The 20,841-nt window shown below is 43.4% G+C and overlaps 1 protein-coding gene across 2 annotated transcripts in view; it reads left to right on the forward strand.

The window, feature by feature from the left end:
* Positions 1-20,841, forward strand: part of LOC132821762 (plastin-1-like) — a 155,019-nt gene that overhangs the window by 67,789 nt on the left and 66,389 nt on the right. For both annotated transcript variants that reach the window (XM_060834514.1, XM_060834515.1), the window contains exons 2-3: positions 9,311-9,419; positions 13,072-13,235. In XM_060834514.1, coding sequence (XP_060690497.1) covers positions 9,350-9,419; positions 13,072-13,235 — 234 coding nt within the window. In that variant the 5' untranslated portion in view covers positions 9,311-9,349. The remainder of the gene's footprint in view (positions 1-9,310; positions 9,420-13,071; positions 13,236-20,841) is intronic.

Genomic DNA, 20,841 nt, shown 5'->3' on the forward strand with positions numbered 1-20,841 from the left:
CAGAACCCATTAACACAAGTGTCAGGACTTCAGGAGCCAGCCTCTGGTTGGAATGGAAGGACTTGCAAATGGATGGAATGAGCAGCAGGCATTAATTGTAAATGAGACCCTCTTGTCATAGAGTCAGAGATATACAGCATGGAAATCGACCCTTCGGTCCAACTTGTCCATGCCAAACAGATATACGAATTAATCTAGTCCCATTTGCCAGAACTTAGCCCATATCCCTCCAAACCCTTCCTATCCATATACCCATCCAGATGCCTTTTAATATGTAGTAATTGTACCAGCCTCCACTACATCCTCTGGCAGTTCATTTCATACAAGCACCACCCTCTGTGTGAAAATGTTGCCCCTCAGGTCTCTTTAAATCTTTTCCCTCTTACCTTTAAACCTCTACCGTCTAGTTCTGGACTCTCCCACTCTAGGGAAAAGATTTTGTCTATTTACCCTATCCATGCCCCTCATGATTTTCTAAACCTCTATAAGGTCACCCCTCAGCCTCCACTCCAGGGAAAACAGCCCCAGCCTATTCAGCCTCTCTCCCTATAGCTCAAATCCTCCAACCCCGATAACATCCTTAAATCTTTTCTGAACTCTTTCAAGTTTCACAACATCCTTTCCAAAGCAGGGAGACCAGAATGGTGCACACTATTCCAAAAGTGGCCTAACCAATGTCATGAATATAACAGTTTATTTTTGAATGGTTTTCTGAAAATGTTCCTGCAGACTGTTCCCTTTTAATATATTGCTTAATCGCACTGTTTAATGATGTCATGTCAGACAATCTCACTTTTATTTTTCATTTGTGTGTTTTGAAGCAATTCAAGGTGAAATCTTCTCTAGTAAATAGCAAGAACGCAACAGAAGTTGCCTTAAAATTATTCACAAAATCCAGATGGATTATGATTAAACTCTGACTTGCATTCTGGCGTTTCCTAACAGACAACTAAATGTACAAAAGTTTTTCATAATTTTACCAAGAAGTGCAATGGATCATGCAGACTCTACCATTTTGCATATTAGAACAATTAGTCTCTTTCAATGCCAGCCTTATATTACATGTGGCTTTTTTTTAAGATAAACATGTTAGGAGCTCTCTTGTGACATAGTCGTAGTGTCCCTGCCCCTAGACCGGGAGGCCTAGCTTCATGCCCCACCTACTCCCAAGATGTGTCATTATGTCTCTGAACAGGCTGATTAAAAAGATGGGTTAAATTTTTTTAAAAATTGCACGTTAATACTTATGAAAGTGTCAAATTTGTAACTTGAAAACTGTCATTCTCCCAAACAGGACTATGGGGCACCCTTACCCCTGCCCCATTCTCCTCAGCAATTTGATTCACTGCTTCTGCACTCGGAGCCTTTGACCCTCTTTGAATCACACTCGATAGCGATTTGTGTGGCGGTTGGACAGGGCATGAAAATGTGACAGTGCATATCAGTTAGGATTTCTCTTATTCGTTCATGGGGTGAGGGTGTCTGTGACCAGCCCAACATTTATTGCTCAGCCCTAATTGCACAGAGGGCAGTTAGGAGTCAACCACATTGCTGTGAGCCTGGAGTCACAAGTCGGCCAGATGTGGTAAGGATGACAATTTCCTTCCCCCGTTAATGAGCAAGATGGGTTTTTTTGGGACTCGTGGTCATGACCATGACCATAATTGATAATGACCATTATTCTTTATTCTTTAATTCTCAGATTTTTATTGAATTCAAATTCCACCATCAGCTGTGGCAGGATTTGAATCCAGATCTCCAGAGCATTTTTTTTTGGGTCTCTGGATCAACAGTCTAACTACGAGAAAGTGAGGGCTGCAGATGCTGGAGATTAGAGCTGAGAGAGGTGCTGGAAAAGCACAGCAGGTCAGACAGCATCCGAGGAGCAGGAGAATCGATGTGTCGGGCATGAGCCCTTCTTCAGGAATGAGGCTGATAACACCATTGCCTCTCCACTGTTTTCAGTCTATTTTATTTGAACTCCCTATGAAACAATAAAATGGTCTTGGGCTAGTATAATTTTCTGGTTACCTGGTCAGCCATAGTTTGGAGAAGCATAAAGCATTGCTCTGGTTCCATATTGGAATCAGAAATAGGGCTGGAAATCACTAAGGGCAAGGCAGTGTTAGGAACATACAAATGAAAAGGCTTTGCTGAAACTGATGATTCCTGTTGCCTGTAAAATGTCTTTTATTTATTCACAGGATTTGGGCACCTTTTGTTCTTCCTTATTTGCCCTTGAGAAAGCAGGTGGTGAGCTTTCTTCTTGAACACCCATAGAGCTGTTACAGAGAGAGTTCCTGGATTTTGACCCAGTGACAGAGAAGCAATGACAATAGATTTGTTAATCCAGGACAAAGGGGAAACTGCAGATGGTAGTGTTTCCATGTATTGGTTGTCCTATTCTTTGTACGTGGCAGAGTTTGTGGGTTTAGAAGGTGCTGTCAGAGGAGTCTTTGAGTTTGTGCAGTGCATCTTGTGGTACACACTGCCACCCCTGTTTGTGGTGAAGGGAGTGCATGTTTAAGGAATGAGATATGGCCCCTGTCAAGTGAATTACTTTTTATCCTGGATGGTGTCAAGCTTCCTGAGTGTCGTTGGAGCTGTGCTCATTCAGATGAGTGGTGTTACTCTGTTGTCATTCTTGACTTGGGACTTGTTAATGGTGGGCAGGCTTTGTAAAGTTAGGAGATGAGTTATTTACTGCAACTCTGACCTGCTTTTGTATTTATACGTCTAGTCCAATTCAGTTTCTAGCCAATGGTAGCCCCATGATGTGATAATGGGGGATGATCTATGGTAATGCCATTGAATGTGATGGGACAATGATTGGATTTTCTGTTACTTGCCATTTATTGGCCCGTGCCTGAATGTTGTCCAGGTCTTGTGTATTTGAGCATTGACTGCTTCAGTATTGAGGAGTCATAAATGGTTCTGAGTGTTATGCAATCTCACTGACCATCCCCACTTCTGACCTTATGATGACAGGAAAGTCATTAATGGAGATGGTTAGGCCGAGGACACTGAGGCCTGCGCAGAAATGTCCTGGGGCTGAGATGACTGACCTCCAACAGCCATACTCCTCTTCCCATGTGGAAGTCAACTAGGAGAAAGTGAGGACTGCAGATGCTGGAGATCAGAATCAAGAGTGTGGTGCTGGAAAAGCACAGCAGGTAGCATCAGAGGAGCAGGAGATTTGACGTAACGGGCATAAGCTCTCCTTCATTCCTGATGAAGGGCTTATGCCTGAAACATTGATTCTCCTACTCCTTGGATGCTGCCTGACCTGCTGTGCTTTTCCAGCGCCCCACACTCAACCCACCTTCCCATGTGCCAAGTATGATTCCAACAATGGGACAATCTCCCCTGATTCCTATTGACTCCACATTTGCTAGGGCTCCTTGATGTCTGTCAAATGCTCCTTTCATGTCAAAGGTTGTCACTCTCTCCTCTGCTCAGTTGTTTTTATGCATGTTTGAGGCAAGCTTCATCAAGGTCGGAGGTCGAATAAGCCTGGTTGAACCCCAACTTGTCAGCATGAGTGAACAATTCAGTTATTGAGCAAGTGCTGATTGCAAGTGTTGAACAAAGAGAACTTGGACTGCACATTTGTATTTCCTTGGAAGTGGATTCACAGGTAGATAGGATAACAAAGAAGATATTTGGAATGTTTTCCTTTTTATTGCTCAGATCACTGCGTATAAGAGGTGTACAGGACATTGGTTAGGCCACTGTTGGAATACTGTGTGCAGTTCTGGTCTCCCTGCTATGGGAATGATGTTGTGAAACTTGAAAGGGTTCAGAAAACATTTTCCAGGATGTTACTAAGTTTGGAGCATTTGAGCTATAGGGAGAGACTGCATAGACTAGGGCTGTTTTTCCTGGAGCATTGGAAATTGAGGTTTATAAAATCCTGAGGGTCATAGGGTAAATAACCAAGGAATTTTGCGTGGAGTAGGGGGTTCCAAAACTGGAGGGCATAAGTTTAAGGGGAATCATAGCATCCCCCAGTGTGGAAGCAGGCCCTTGGGCCCAACGAGTCCACACCGACCCTCCACAGATCAATCCACTCAGACCCATTCCCCTTCACTCTACATTTACCCCTGACTAATGCACCTAGCCTACACATTCTGGACACTGTGGACAACTTAGCAAGGTCAACTCACCTAACCTGCACGTTTTTGGACCATGGGAGGAAAACTGAGCACCTGAAGGAAACCCACGCAGGTATAGGAGAATTTCCAAACTCCACACAGTCGCCCGAGGCTGGAATTGAACCTGGGTCCATAGTGCTGTGAGGCAGCAGTGCTAACCACTCGGCCACCGTGCCGTGAGAGGGGAAAGATTTAAAAGGGACCTGACTGACAACTTTTTCATGCAAATGGTGGTGCATGAATGGAATGAGCTGCCAGAGGAAGTGGAGGAGGCTGGTACAATTACAGCATTTAAAAGGCATCTGGAATGGTATATGAATAGGAAGGGTTGGAAGGGATATGTATCAAGTGCTGGCAAATGAGACGAGATTAATTTAGTATACCGGGCAGTCTCTATTATCTGAACGGCATGAGTGGAGAGTTTTTTGTTTGGGTAACTGAATGTTTAGATCATGAAATGTTCGGATAACACGGTTCACCCAAACATTGAGATCTTGTTCGACTAATCTAAAATTCAAATAATCGATGTCTGAATAATTGAGGTTGTACTTTATCTGGTTGCCATGCATGAGTAAGACCAAAGGGTCTGTTTCTGTGCTGTCTGTCCCTATTACTCTATGATAGTGCTATTGATGACACCTTTCACCACTTGGCTATTGACAGAGAGTAGGCTGAGGTGGTAATTGTCCATGTTGAATTTTTTGAGTTATGTCTCACAGTTGGTTTATCAGTGCACCTCTTTCAGAGACATGCTCTTGATGTCACTATTTCATAGAATGTAAGCTGAGGGTGAAAGGTCTCAGAATCCAGCTTAACTCGAATCTCTTGAAGCTACCTTTTGTAGCTGAATAGCTAAATAGTAGAATGAACCAGTGATGATAACATTGGTATATATTAGAGTTATTATAAAGGTGTGTTGGATCTTTCAGTACCATATTACCCATGTCTTGGTTTCTGATGTTATGAGGGATAATGTAAGCATTAGGTAAAGTTACTCTGCTGGAGGCAAAACAAATGTCAGGATTTGCCCTGTTCTTTGAGGGCAGGCCATTGCCCAGCTATGTTCCATGTTGTTGGGTAGATATTAATGTTGTCACCAATCTGGAGAAACTTGGCTAGGGGCTTGGCTGGATCTGTAGCCCAAGTCTTTAGTACTATTGACAGAATGCAGTCAAACTTCGCAGACCTGTAATAATGCAGATTGTCACACGGTTGCAGTATAACCTTTATTAATCATTGGTACTGACCATCTACTTTCCATCACGTCTTGACTTCACCGTTAAAGTTGAGGGCTAGCAGTACTTCAGCCACAGCTACTTATGAGACCTATTCAATCATAGTATCCCTACCCTGTGGAAACAGGTCCCTCGGCCCAACAGGTCTACACCCGTCCTCTGGACTGTAACCCACTCAGACCCATTCTCCTTCACTCTACATTTACCCCTGACTACTGCACATAACCTACACATCCCTGAACACTATGGTCAATTTAGCATGGTCAATTTCACCTACCCTGCACATTTTTGGACTATGGGAAGAAACTGGAGCTCCCAGAGGAAACCCATACAGACACGGAGAGAATATGCAAACTCCATAGACAGTCGGCCGAGGCTGGAATTGAACCCAGGTCCCTGGCGCTGTGAAGCAGCCGTGCTAACCATGAGCCACCATGCTGCTCCCATCTTCATCAATCATATAACGCAGAAAAGGCCCTTCAGCCCATCAAGTCTGAACTGACATGACTACTGCTAAAACTGAGCTAATCCCAATTTCCTGCACCTATTACAAATCTTTGAATGTTATAATGTTTGAAGTGCTCATCCAAATATTTTGTAAAGGTTGTGGGTTTCCAGCATCCCCTGTCTTTTCCTCCCAGGCAGTGCATTACAGATTCCCACTGCCTGCTAAGTGAAAAGTTGTTTTTTCTCTCAAATCCCCTCTGCATCTCCTGCCCCTTACCTTAAACAGTCCACAATGAAGCAGAACAACAGCTTTCTACTCATCTTGTCCATGTCCCTCATAATTTTACACACCTCGATCATGCTCCCCCTCAATCCTCTCTGCTCTAAAGAAAACAATCCTGGTTCTAGGTAATGAACCAGGCCAGGTGTTAGACTTGGAGGTAGGTGAGCACTTCGGGGACAGTGACCACAACTCGGTGACTTTTACTTTAGTGATGGAGAGGGATAATCGTGCGCCGCAGGGCAAGAGCTATAGCTGGGGGCAGGGAAATTATGATGCAGTGAGGCATGACTTAGGTTGTGTGGATTGGAAAAACAGGCTTCAAGAGAAGAACACTAATGAGATGTGGGGATTGTTCAAGGAGCAGCTACTGCGTGTCCTCGATAGGTATGTACCAGTCAGGCATGGTGTAAAGGGCCTTGTGAGGCAGCCGTGGTTTAGTAAGGAATTGGAGTCCCTTGTGAAAGGGAAGAAGGCGGCATATGTAAAGATGAGGCGTGAAGGTTCAGTAGGGGCGATTGAGAGTTATAAGGTAGCCAGGAAGGAGCTAAAGAGGGAGCTAAGAAAAGCGAGAAGGGGACATGAAAAGTCTTTAGCTGGTAGGATTAGGGAAAACCCAAAGGCTTTCTATAGGTATGTCAAGAATAAAAGGATGACTAGGGTAGGTATCGGTCCAGTCAAGGATAGCAGTGGGAAGTTGTGTGTGGAGGCGGAGGAGATTGGAGAGACATTAAATCAGTACTTTTCATCAGTATTCACTCAGGAACAGGACACTGTTGCTGATGTGAATATGGAATCACAAATAATTAGAATGGATGCCCTGGAAATATGCAGGGAAGAGGTGTTGGGAATATTGGAAAGGATGAATATAGATAAGTCTCCTGGGCCTGATGGCATTTACCCCAGGATCCTATGGGAAGCTAGGGAGGAGATAGCAGAGCCATTGGCCTGGATTTTTATGTCGTCATTGTCAACGGGAATAGTACCAGAGGACTGGAGGATAGCGAATGTGGTCCCATTGTTCAAGAAAGGGAGTAGGGATAGCCCTAGTAACTATAGGCCAGTGAGTCTGACTTCAGTGGTGGGCAAAGTCTTAGAGAGAATGGTAAGGGATAAGATTTATGAACATCTGGGTAGGAATAACGTGACCAGGGATAGCCAGCATGGTTTTGTGAAGGGCAGGTCGTGCCTCACAAACCTTATTGAGTTCTTTGAGAAGGTGACTAAGGAAGTGGATGAGGGTAAAGCAGTAGACGTTGTGTATATGGATTTTAGTAAGGCGTTCGATAAGGTTCCCCATGGTAGGCTAATGCTAAAACTTCGGAGGTATGGCATTGAGGATACATTAGAGGTTTGGATTAGGAATTGGCTGGCTGGAAGGAGACAGAGGGTAGTAGTTGATGGATTATGTTCATCTTGGAGCGCAGTTACTAGCGGTGTACCACAAGGATCTGTTTTGGGACCATTGCTTTTTGTTATCTTTATAAATGATCTAGAGGAAGGACTTGAAAGCTGGGTAAGCTAGTTTGCGGATGACACAAAAGTCGGTGGAGTTGTGGATAGTGAGGAAGGAAGTGGTAGGTTACAGCGGGATATAGATAAGTTGCAGAGCTGGGCGGAAATGTGGCAAATGGAATTCAATGTAGCTAAGTGCGAAGTCGTTCACTTTGGTAGGAATAACAAGATGATGGATTACTGGGCTAATGGTAGGCTACTTGGTAGTGTGGATGAGCAGAGGGATCTTGGTGTCTATGTACACAGATCTCTGAAAGTTGCCACCCAGGTAAATAGTGCTGTGAGGAAGGCATATGGTGTACTGGGCTTTATTGGCAGAGGAATTGAGTTCCGGAGTCCTGAGGTCATGTTGCAGTTGTATAAGACTCTGGTGAGGCCTCATCTGGAGTATTGTGTGCAGTTTTGGTCGCCATACTATAGGAAGGATGTGGAAGCTTTAGAACGAGTGCAGAGGAGGTTTACCAGGATGTTGCCTGGAATGGTAGGAAGATCTTATGAGGAAAGGCTGAGGCACTTGGGGCTGTTCTCATTGGAGAAGAGAAGGTTTAGGGGAGATCTGATAGAAGTGTATAAGATGATTAGGGGTTTAGATAGGGTAGATACTAAGAACCTTTTACCGCTAATGGAGTCAGGTGTTACTAGGGGACATAGCTTTAAATTAAGGGGTGGTAGGTATAGGACAGATGTTAGGGGTAGATTCTTCACACAGCGGGTTGTGAGTTCATGGAATGCCCTGCCCGTATCAGTGGTGAACTCTCCTTCTTTATGTTCATTTAAGCGGGCATTGGATAGGCATTTGGAAGTTATTGGGCTAGTATAGGTTAGGTAGGACTCGGTCGGCGCAACATCGAGGGCCGAAGGGCCTGTACTGCGCTGTATCCTTCTATGTTCTATGTTCTATGTTCCATCTCATCTCTCCTTTTATAGCTCTATTTCTCCAGCCTAGGCAACATCCTGGTGAACCTCCTGTGTACCACCTCTAGGGCTATCACATCCTTCCTATAGTGAGGTGACCAGAACTGCATGCAGTACTCCATTTGTAGCCTAACGCTCTGTACAACTCCAACATTATGTCCTTGATCTTATACTCTGTGTCTCGACTGATGAAAGTAAGTGTCCCATATAATGCCTTAACTATTCAGATCATGTGCTCTGCTGACTTCAGGGATCTATGAATAAGTTTTGTAATTTCTTTTGTGGCAAGTTCAGCTTTGTATGAAATATATTAAAAATGGGTGGAGAATAATATTGTAGCCAAACTAGACAATGCCATCCTCTAGCTGGTAAACAACAGTTTGTGATAAGGAAAGGTTGAAACACATGGAGTGAGTTGGTAAAGTTTTACCTGATCATGTTTAGAGGCAGGCATTAGTATGCTTTTCATGTACAAATTACAAAGAAAGACACTATAATGTTAGGAGCTGACTTCAGAAAGCACCCTCAGCCTTTTAGAAAGACTGGGGAAATCTAGTAGTTTTGAACCAGTCAATGTTCTTGGTGTGGTTGTGAAAGGGCCAACTATCACACAGTAACTAGTCATGAGTAATAATCTTACTTTGGTGATAGAGTTTTTAAACAAACAGACACACCTTTTCAAAACAGATTGTTCTCTTGTGCATTTTGTTTCTCCCATATCTGAAGAACTAAAAGGCTTTGAATTGATCTTGCATTGAAATTAGGTCTGAGCTCACAAAGAAAGCCGTCGACTTTGGTTAAAAATGGAAAACCACACAACTCACATCTCTCGGGAAGAACTGGAGGAAATGAAGGAAGCCTTTAACAAAATAGGTATGTTTTCTGTCTGTCATATTAAAACAAACTCTGAGACTGTGTCCCCTCTCACTACGTTTTGATGAAACAAAAGCCCTTTGTGTTTGAGCCACTGTAATTACCTTCTGACCTTTTAAGAAAATACTCTGGTCATGAAATATTGATCAATGCATGATTTGGAAAAAAAAAAGCCCTTTTGTTGTAGCCAGCAAGAAAGCGGAGAGGCAGGATTTTTGATAAGGGGTGTGGAAGATCGCATTATTGGACACTAGACAACCTGTTGCTTAACCAAGTCCTCCTGCCCTCAAGAAAAGGCTGAGTTGAATGGGGAGAATGGTGATGAGGGATAGGAATCAGGGATAATTATTCTAAAGACAGTTCCAAGGATCAGAGGCGGACTGGAATTTTCCTTTTCACCTTCAGTGAACCACCTTGGGCTTCACCAACACAGCACTGCCTTCAGGTAACCTCCACGATGTGGCTCCAGCTCTACCTCGAGCTATAGAATACACCAGATGGCCTCCTTCTTTAAAGACCACAATTTCCCTTCCCATGTGGTTGAAGATGCCCTCCAATGCATCTCATTCACATCCTGCACCTCCGCCCTCAAACCCCACCCCTCCAACTAAAACAACTGCCACTCCTTCACCACCTGACGCCTGGAGGAAGAACACCTCATCTTCCACCTTGGATGCCCCAGGGCATCAGTATCGATTTCACTAGTTTCCTCATTTCCCCTCTTTCTCTCTTTCCCCCACTCCACCCCCCCCCAACCTTATCCCAGTTACAACCTTCCAGCTCAGCACCATCCTCATGACCTGTCCTACCTGCCAATCTTCCTTCCCACCTATCCGCTCCTCCCTCCTCTCTGACCTATCACCTTCACCCTCACCCCCATCCACCCATTGTACTCTTTGCTACCTTCTCCCCAGCCCCACCCCACCCCCCTCCCATTTATCTCTCCATCCTGGAGGCTCCTTGCCTTCAGTCGTGATGAAGGGCTTTTGCCCGAAACGTCGATTCTCCTGCTCCTCGGATGCTGCCTGACCTGCTGTGCTTTTCCAGCACCACTCTAATCTAGACTCTAACTATAACTACACTCTATACTGTGCAAGAGTTTCTTCTGTGCACTGGTGGTCTTGCAGTATTAGCCATGTTAGTTCAGCCCAGAGATCAAAACTGGTGTGTGAGACACTGATCTGACTTCTCTGAAGAAGGGTCTCTGGACACACAACATGAGCTCGACTTTCTCTCCACAGATGTTGCCAGACCTGCTGAGTTTCTCCAGCAATTTCTGTTTTTGGTCTGACTTGCCTTGCATAGTTCAAGGTGGAAATCAGACATCCATAGCAGACAGAAAGGCCCTTTAGCCCATGACTTCTGCATTGGTCAAAACAACCACCTAAATATTCGAATACTGTTATTCCAGCACTTGGCCCATAGCCTTGGTATCACAATTGCCCATCTAAATACTCATTCAATGCTGAGGGTTTTCTGCCCCTACCATCCTTACAGGCCATGATGTGGAGGTGCCAAAGGGGTGGACAAAGGCAGAAGTCTCTCAATGTCAGGTTACAGTCCAGTAGTTTTATTTGAGATCACAAGCTTTCAGAGCGCCGTTTCTTCATCAGGTGAAGTGACAAAGGAACCGTGCTCAAAAGACTTGTGATTTCAAATAAACCTGTTCGACTGTAACTTGGTGTTGTGTGACTTATGACTTTATCCTTACAGGCAGCGAATTCCAGATTCCCACTGCCCTCTGGGTGAATAAGGTTTTCCCTTCTGCCTTTTCCCTTAAATCTATGCCCCCCGGTCATTGATCTTTCCATTAAGAGTAAAGTTTCCTTCCTTTGAGTCCCTCATAATTTCATCATATCAATTGTGTCCCCTTTTCATTCTCCTCTGCTGTAAGGAAACTAACCCCAGTCTGTCCAAACTCCCTTCATAACTGAAACTCTCCAGCCCAGGCACCATCCTGATAAATCTACTCTGTACCCTCTCCATTGCAATTCCATCCTTCTAGATTACGGATTCCAGAACTGCACACAATACTCTAGCTTTGCCCGACTCAAAGTTATACACTGTTCCAGCATCACCTCCCTGCTCTCAACTCTATGCCTTGACTAATGAAAGCAAGTATCCCATATACCACCTTCACTTTATCCACCTATCCCAATATCTCAAGAGACCAATGATCCTCAGTACTTCCCAGATCTTAACATTCACTGGGGCATGGTTGGGAACATGGGACTGGGATATCACAGGTACTTCAGAAATGTGGCTCAGGGATGGACAGGAATGGCAGTTTAATGCTCTGGAGTGTAGATGTCATAGAAATGGGGGGTGGTGGGGGTGGTGGCGGTGGCGGCAAGAGGGGAGGAGGAGTGGCATTTTTGGTTAGGGCTGACATTACAATAGTTGTTATGGACCAGACCAAACCACCTCAAAATATATTGAGAAGATAGTCTAGACTCTAACTCTTTCTTATTTTAAAGGTGTTGTGATCTGAATATAATTCAATTGGTCACACTGCCAGATTTGAAGCAAAACACACTTTATTCGTACACTATAGTGAAAATACAACAAAAGAAAGAAGAAATTGGAACAACTTTAATTTTATTGGAAACCTTAACAGAATATTAGATTATTTAACCACTAAACAGTAACTGTTTCAATATACAGAACAACCTCGATTATCTAGCATTCGATTATCCAAATGTCGGATTATCTGGCAAGATTGCAAAGTTCCGCTGCTTGGCTAAACTGTTATCCAGCATTCGATTATCCAGCATTTGATTAACAGTACAAAATACTCCCCACCCACGTCCTTCAGATAGTCGAGGTTCCTTTATAGTAACATCCCATAGACTTACCCTTGGCAAAGACAAAATCAGTTTTTAAAAAAAAAGGTTGTTTGACATATAATCCTCCAGTCCAGGAGAGAAAAATGTCAGGACAAAACAGTGTCTGTCTACGTGTCTGTCTATCTGTTTCTGTGTAAGATATGGGGAGAGATATTCCGCAGATTCCACTCAACTTCAAAAGCCAGCAATAACTGCTACGAAATAAAATTAACAATCCTGGTTCCGTGGGATCCGGCACTGCCCATTCAGGCTGCCTCTCTTATTCCAACTTTCAAAAGATTCCCAAGGCGCCTCAAACTGTTTTCGCCAATGGCTCTGAGTAGACTGCTTGCCACCTCTCTCACAACCTTAGTTTTTATATTTTACAAAAAAAAATCAAAATACACCTCTTTTTAAACCGTAATATCATCAGTGTAATTCGAGAAGATACTCCTGGGATATCATCCAGTGAAGTTGTATGGGTGGAACTGAGAAAGAAGAAAGGGTCCCCAGTAGTCAGCGAGAAATTGAGAAGCAAGTATGTAGGGAGGTCTCCGGTTATCTGTAAGAATGATAGGGTTGTAATGGTAGAGGTTTTCAACTTTGTACACCCCAGTCCAACACCGGCATCTCCAAATTAGTGAGCATGATTTGTTGAAAGTATTTGATAAACTCTAAACATGATGTTAATTGAATTATTAATCTTTTCGAACAGTGGGTAGGGTGGGGGTGGACACACATATGACCACTGGATGAATATGGTGTGTACATCATATGGGCTGTTGTGCTGCAGACTGCGTTAAACCTGAGGATTTTCTTTTCAAAAGATCTTGACAATTCAGGCTACGTCAGTGATTACGAGCTTCAAGATCTCTTTAAGGAGGCAAACCTTCCTTTACCTGGGTACAAGGTGCGTGAAATTGTGGAACAGATCCTTAATGTAGGAGACCACAACAAGGATGGAAAGATCAGTTTTGAAGAATTTGTCTCGGTGAGTGAACTTCACATTTGTTTTCAGCCATTTGTAAATTTTTTTTTCTTGTTATATGTCCTTTTGGTACACTTCCAAAGTTATGGTGGTTTCTATGCAGCTTGCAATTGTGCTGCTATGGCAACTAACCAAGAGTTGCATTGTAAACCAAGTGAAATAGCCCTGGTTCCTTGTTGAATACCTCTACTTCTACTTTGGATTCTTCTGGGATCATCTGTCTGCATTTTGATCTGATCTCCTACTTGAGTCATGCTTTTTTTCTCTTATCGTTGTCATCGTCGTCGTCGTCATCCTGGAGTACTGCTGGTTACATTGGTTCTGGGTTTGGATTTATGATTCTTTCAAGTCCCTTGTTTACTCTATTCCACATGCTTTCTCACAGGAGACAAATTTCAGGAATGCTGTTTAATTTTTCTTTTACCTTTACCACACCATATTCCGACTGTAAAGCTTCCCAGCTGTTGAACATCTTCTAGAGCATACCTATCCCTGAGCTGACTCCTCTTCATCTTTCCAATTGGCCTTTAAAAAGATGAAAGACTGTGGAAGGGTGACTTAAAGAAAACAATTTCTCTAAAAGTGGAAGAGGTCATCAGTCAATAGAGCCGAAGAAAGGGGTGAGAGCTGTTGACTTGAGCCATTGCGTTCCAACTGATCTAGTTCTAGTTAGAGCTCCATTAGGAAGTAATTCCATGATTTTGATCTACTGCTTGGGAATGAATGACGATTTATAGTTCCAAGTGAGGATGGTGTGTGGTCTAGAGCTGATGGTGATGGAAAGGGTAATTTGAATTAATCACATGGTTAAAAAGAAGGCATTCAAGGTTTGTGAGAAGATTTGTAGCTCAGGTGCTCGTTGTTGTGGTTCTGTTCGCCGAGCTGGGAATTTGTGTTGCAGACATTTCTTCCCGTGTCTAGGTGACATCCTCAGTGTTTGGGAGCCTCCTGTGAAGCGCTTCTGTGTTATTTCCTTCAGCATTTATAGTGGTTTGTCTCTGCCGCTTCCGGTTGTCAGTTCCAGCTGTCCGCTGCAGTGGTCGGTATGTTGGGTCCAGGTCGATGTGTTTGTTGATAGAATCTGTGGATGAGTGCCATGCCTCTAGGAATTCCCTGGCTGTTCTCTGTTTGGCTTGTCGTATAATTGTAGTGTTGTCCCAGTTGAACTCATGTTGCTTGTCATCCGCATGTGTGGCTACTAAGGGTAGCTGGTCGCGTCGTTTTGTGGCTAGTTGGACTTCATGGATACGGATCGTTAGCTGTCTTCCTGTTTGTCCTGTGTAGTTTTTGTGCAGTCCTTAGATGGGATTTTGTACACTGCGTTGGTTTTGCTCATGCTGGTTATTGGATCCTTTGTTCTGGTGAGTTGTTGTCTGAGAGTGGCTGTTGGTTTGTGTGCAGTTATGAATCCTAGTGGTCATAGTAGTCTGGCTGTCAGTTCAGAAATGTTCTGGATATATGATAACATGGCTAGTCCTTTGGGTTGTGGCATGTGCTCATTCCATTGTCTTTCCCTTGGGCATCTGTTGGTGAATTTGCAGGGATATCAGTTTTTGGCAAATACATTGTATAGGTGTTCTTCTTCCTCTTTTTGCAGTTCTGGTGTGCTGCAGTGTTGTGGCCCTTTTGAACAGTGTCTTGATGCAACTTCTTTTGTGTGTGTTGGGGTGGTTGCTTTCATCGTTCAGGACTTGGTCTGTGTGTGTGGCTTTCCTGTATACCTTTGGTGAATTCTCCGTTCGGTGTTCTCTGTACCATCAAGTCTAGGAATAAGAATTGGTTGTCCTTTTCTTCCTCTCTAGTGAATCAGATTCCTGTGAGTGTGGCGTTGATGATCTGGTGTGTGTTTTTTCTATTTCTGTGTTTTTAAATGATTACAAAGGTGTCATCCATATATCTGACCCAGAGTTTGGGTTGAATTTGCGGTAGGACTGTTTGTTCTCGTCTTTGCATTACAGCTTCTGCTATGAGTCCAGAGATGGGTGAGCCCATGGGTGTGCCGTTGATTTGTTCATATATTTGGTTGTTGAATGTGAAGTGTGTTGTGAGGCACAGGTCCAGTAGTTTGAGTATGCAGTCTTTGTTGATATGTTTCCCATCTCGTTGTCTGTTCTGTATGACCAGCAGGTTGGCAATTGTTTCTCTGGCTAGGGTTTTGTCGATTAGAGGTGAACAGTGCTGCTACTTCGAATGAGACCATAATTGCTTCCTTGACTATGTGTATATTTCTGATGATGTCCAAGAATTCCTGTGTTGACTGTAGTGTGTCTGGATCCGCTGATCAGGTGTTTCAGTTTCAGTTGTAGTTCTTTAGCCAGTTTGTGTGATGGTGTCCCTGGTCTGAGTGGGATGTCTGGTTTGTGCACTTTAGGTAGTCCATAGAATCTGGGGGTGTTGTTGCTTTCAGGTTTCATTCTCTGTAGGTCAAACCTGGTTACCTGTCCTTTTTTTTAATATAGATTCCTCAGTATGTTGTTTATCCTATTGGTGAGCCGTAGGGTGGTGTCAGACTCCCTCTATTGGTAGGTGTTGGTATCTGTGAGTAGTTGTTGCGCTTTCTGGATGTACTCTGTCCAGGATGACTGTCATTCTGCCTTTGTCTGCTGGTAGTATGATTATGTTCTTATTGTTTCTTAATGCTTTTAATGCTTCCTGTTTGTTGTGTCTCTTCTGTCAGTCCATTGTTTCTGAGTGTGCATTCTAGTGCTGCTAGGAAGTCTGTTGTCTTGGCGTCCCTGTGAGTCCCTTGGCCAGTATTGTTCCTTCCGTGTCTGTGAGCTGTCTGTGGGAGAGGTTTCTAACCCAGGTATGTACTGTGGTGTCCTCTCTGTGTATTAGTTTGGCCATTTTTTCCTTTTAGTGCCGTTTTTTTTGCGATGTGTGGTCCTGTTCTGTCCTATGGTGATGGCCTGTTCTGTGGTACGGGTCCATTCCTGATTGGTGGTTTTTGAAATTAATGATTTTGGCGCGCAATTTCTTGTCTGTATTTGTGTAGTCTGTTGTGTGCATCGGGGTAATCATTACCTGGATCATCCTGAATCCGTTCTGTTTGGCTGTGTCTCTGGCTTGTGGGTTGTTGACTGGTGGTCTGTATCTGACACATGGTGGAAGGATTCGATTCTTTCGGCATTCGTGCAGGAACCGGAGTTGTTCGTATGTGGCGCTTAGGCCGTTGGCCCAAGATTCCCGTTTCCTGGCTTGTCTTAGCGTCTCTCGCCCATAGGTGTTCAAAGTTTGTGAGAAGATTCATCGTTCGGCTGCTTGTTGTTGTGGTTCTGTTCACTGAGCTGAGAATTTGTGTTGCAGACGTTTCATCCCCTGTCTAGGTGACATCCTCAGTGCTTGGGAGCCTCCTGTGAAGTGCTCCTGTGTTGTTTCCTTCGGCATTCATTGTGGTTTGTCTGACAGAATGGACTGACAGAAGAGACACAACAAACAGTGAGACAAAGTTTCGTACCCCTGATAACAAGGAAAAGACAAACACCCAACATCAACACCAAGGAGAGGGAAGCACTAAAAACAAAGAAATGATAAGAAAATAATCATACTACCAACAGACAAAGGCAGAATGATGGTCATCCTGGACAAAGCAAACTACATCCAGAAAGCGCAACAACTACTTGCAGATACCAACACCTACCAAAGGAGAGAGTTTGACCCCACCTCACAGCTCACCATTGGATAAACCAATAGGAACTTGCAAAAAAGAAATGGACAGATAACCAAGTTTGACCTACAGAGAATGAAACCTGAAAGCAAAACCACCCCCAGATTCTATGGACTACCTAAAGTGCACAAACCAGACATCCCACTCAGACCCATGGTATCACGACCAGGGACACCATCACACAAACTGGCTAAAGAACTACAGCAGAAACTGAAACACCTGATGAGCAGATCCAGACACACTCTTATACAGTCAACACAGGAATTCTTGGACATCATCAGAAATATACACATAGACAAGGAAGAAACTATGTTCTCATTCGATCAACAAAATCCTAGCTAGAGAAACAATAGCCAACCTGCTGGACATACAGAACAGACAACGAGACGAACGTATCAACAAAGACTGCATACTCGCAGTACTGGACCTGTGCCTCCCAACACACTTCACATTCAACGACCAAATATATGAACAAATCAACGGCACACCCATGGGCTCACCTATCTCTGGACTCCTAGCAGAAGCTGTAATGCAAAGATGAGAACAAACAGTCCTACTGCAAATTCAACCCAAACTCTGGGTCAGATATGTGGATGACACCTTTTGTAATCATTTAAAAACACAGAAATAGAAAAAACACAACGCCAGATCATCAACGCCATACTCACAGGAATCCGATTCACTGGAGGGGAAGAAAAGGACCACCAACTCTCATTCCTAGACATGATGGTACAGAGAACACCGAATGGAGAATTCACCACAAAGGTATACAGGAAAGCCACACACACAGACCAAGTCCTGAACTACGAAAGCAACCACCCCAACACACAAAAGAAGTTGCATCAAGACACTGTTCAAAAGGGCCACAACACGCTGCAGCGCACCAGAACTGCAAAAAGAGGAAGAAGAACACCTCGACAATGTGTTTGCCAAAAATGGATACCTCCGCAATTTCATCAACAGATGCCTAAGGGAAAGACACCGAATGAGGACATGCCACAACCCAAAGGACTAGCCATGTTACCATATATCAAGAACATTTCTGAACTGACAGCCAGACTACTATGACCACGAGGACTCATAACAGCACACAAACCAACAGCCACTCTCAGACAACAACTCACCAGGACTAAGGACCCGATACCCAGCATGAGCAAACCCAACGTAGTGTACAAAGTCCCATGCGAGGACTGCTCAAAACACTACATAGGACAAACAGGAAGACAGCTAACGATCCGTATCCATGTACACCAACTAGCCACTAAACGACACGACCAGCTACCCTTAGTAGCCACACACGTAGATGACAAGCAACATGAGTTCGACTGGGACAACACTACTATTATCGGACAAGCCAGAGAACAGCCAGGGAATTCCTAGAGGCATGGCACTCATCCACAGATTCAATCAATAAGCACATCGACCTGGACCCAATATACTGACCACTGCAGTGGACAGCTGGAACTGACCACCAGAAGCGGCAGATACAAATCACTATAAATGCCGAAGGAAACATCACAGAAATGCTTCACAGGAGGCTCCCAAGCACTGAGCATGTCACCTAGACAGGGGACGAAACATCTGCAACACAAATTCCCAGCTTGGCGAACAGAACCACAACAATAAAAAGAAGGCAAATGGCCTAGAAGGACGGTTGTGACTTTGTGAAGGTGAGGACTGTAGATGCTGGAGATCAGCATCAAAGTGTGTAGCTGGCAAAGCACAGCAGGTCAGGCAGCATCCAAGGAGGAGAAGGAGGGTCAACATTTTGAACATAAGCTCATGCTTGAAATGTTGACTTTCCTGCTCCTCAGATACTGCCTGACTGTCTGTGCTTTTCCAGCCCCATGCTTTTTGACTATTGTGACTTTGGTATTTCTTGAGAATTTCCATGAAGTAAAGCCAATGAAATAGAAAACAGTAGCATGTCCATCCAGCTGTTTGCCACAAACAAAGTCTGTAACCATCCCATGCTTGCAAATCTCAAACCAAACTGTCTGACAGTTGATATAGTTCTACAGTTCAACAATATTTGCTCAATAATTGTGTTTAAAGAAATACTTCAATTTAGAATTGTCACTTGGACTGGCAGTGTGCCATGCTCGCTCAATTAAAATTATTCCACAGGCTCATGATCTTTGTAGACAGAATCTGCACAAATACTGTGCTGTTCAAACCCAACAAAATAGGTGACAGCCATTCTCTGGTCCTTTTTGATCAGTTAACCTTCGCTGATTAAAATTTAAAGCTTGTTACCCTTCTTCAGGACACCCGAAAAGTTGACTTCTCCACCACCTGATGCTGCCTGCCTTGCTGTGTTCTTCCAGCCTCCTGCCTGTCTACCTTGGATTCCAGCATCTGCAGTTTTTTCGTCTCTAAAATGTAAAGCTTGGCAGATAACTGTCAGTCATCATTCACTGGTGCATTCACCATGACAGTGCCTTAATCAATCACAGTGCACTTGCTAACCGGTCATTGCTGTCCTCTCCTGCATTGTAAATGTTGTTTTCCTTCTACATTGGTATTTTTTGCAAACTGGTCTGATGAATTCAGGATCTGTAGCTATGATGTAATGCTTTTTTAAAAGTAATACTCAAGTTCTGTCCAATCGAAAGACAATCAAGCCTCATTGTTGACCAAATGTTAAGGTACCGTTACCCTGCTTATGACCTCTCTGAAATATGATGAGTCTTTGTGCTAACATGCTCAGGAGTGAATGTTCAACAAGTTCCTCTTGTTAAGCCCAAACACAATCTCTTTTCTGTTTGGCCTCCCTTTAGTTTGTTACAGATCAGCTGACAAAACAATGGGATTTGTTTATTATCTGTAAACATTCGATGTTGTGGCATTTTGTGGAATAATGTTAAGGAAATTAACAGAAACAAAAATTGCAAAAGACATGCAAATATTACAAATCTTGACCCATTCTTCTGTTTCCCTTTAATCTTTGATCATTTATCTTTAGGAGGGAACAAGTGTTCTGGCTGGCACAATTGCTGTGTAGCATGTAAATACATTATCGTCAGGACAAATGGTTAAAATATTTGGTTTCCTACTCTGGGGTACACTTAGTTCCTTGCATGTTACATCACATGCTTTTCATTGTTTACAGAGCAATATGCACTAACCTGTAAACTGAAGTATGAGGCTTCATTGGTCGTTAAAATTGCATGTTTTGAGAAATTCAACTCACCGATCCACTGTGACATTGTTGTTGCTAAGTCAGGATATGCTCTGTTCTGAGAAAACAGGGAAGGACATTATATCTATGGAGTACATATTGCTTTATGTAATATTCACATTTCCTTTTGAAGACGAATTGGAAGAGAATTGGTTTTAGTGTTAATAATGTAAAATCCTAGCTGGAGTGAGATGGATGTACTGAAGGATTTATTTTTTAATATTTGCAAAGTCATGCTTATAAATCTACTTCCTGCAACATTTTTCTGTCTACCCTGTTATTGCGATGTCTCTCAGATTTGTTTTATTTAGCTTTTGAATCTTCTAAGCTTGGTGTGATTTCACAATTCATCCTGATGTTCATCATATTATCCATTTTCAAATTTTAAAAAATCAGCTTTTTTGGCTTGACGGCCCTGTCCAGCTGATGTTTCTTTTCCTCCTTTGAACCACTAGTGACCAGTCCTTAAAGTCTATGAAGTTTTTTGGTAATTGATGATGCTGCAATTCCAGCTTTTGGTGGGAACCTTCAGCTCTTGTTCCTTTGAGTGTCTTCATGTTTAAAATAACAAAAGGATCTGCACCTTTTAAGGTCAAATACAGGTAATGATCAAAATCTTTGTGACTTAGAGTCAGAGAGATGTACAGCATGGAAACAGACCTTTTGGTCTATCTCGTCAATGCTGACCAGATATCCCAACCCAATTTAGTCCCACCTGTAGGTACCCAGCCCATATCCCTCCAAACCCTTCCTATTCATAT

This window comes from Hemiscyllium ocellatum, chromosome 13 (assembly GCF_020745735.1).
Source record: "Hemiscyllium ocellatum isolate sHemOce1 chromosome 13, sHemOce1.pat.X.cur, whole genome shotgun sequence".
In the NCBI taxonomy this organism is placed as follows: Eukaryota; Metazoa; Chordata; class Chondrichthyes; order Orectolobiformes; family Hemiscylliidae; genus Hemiscyllium; species Hemiscyllium ocellatum.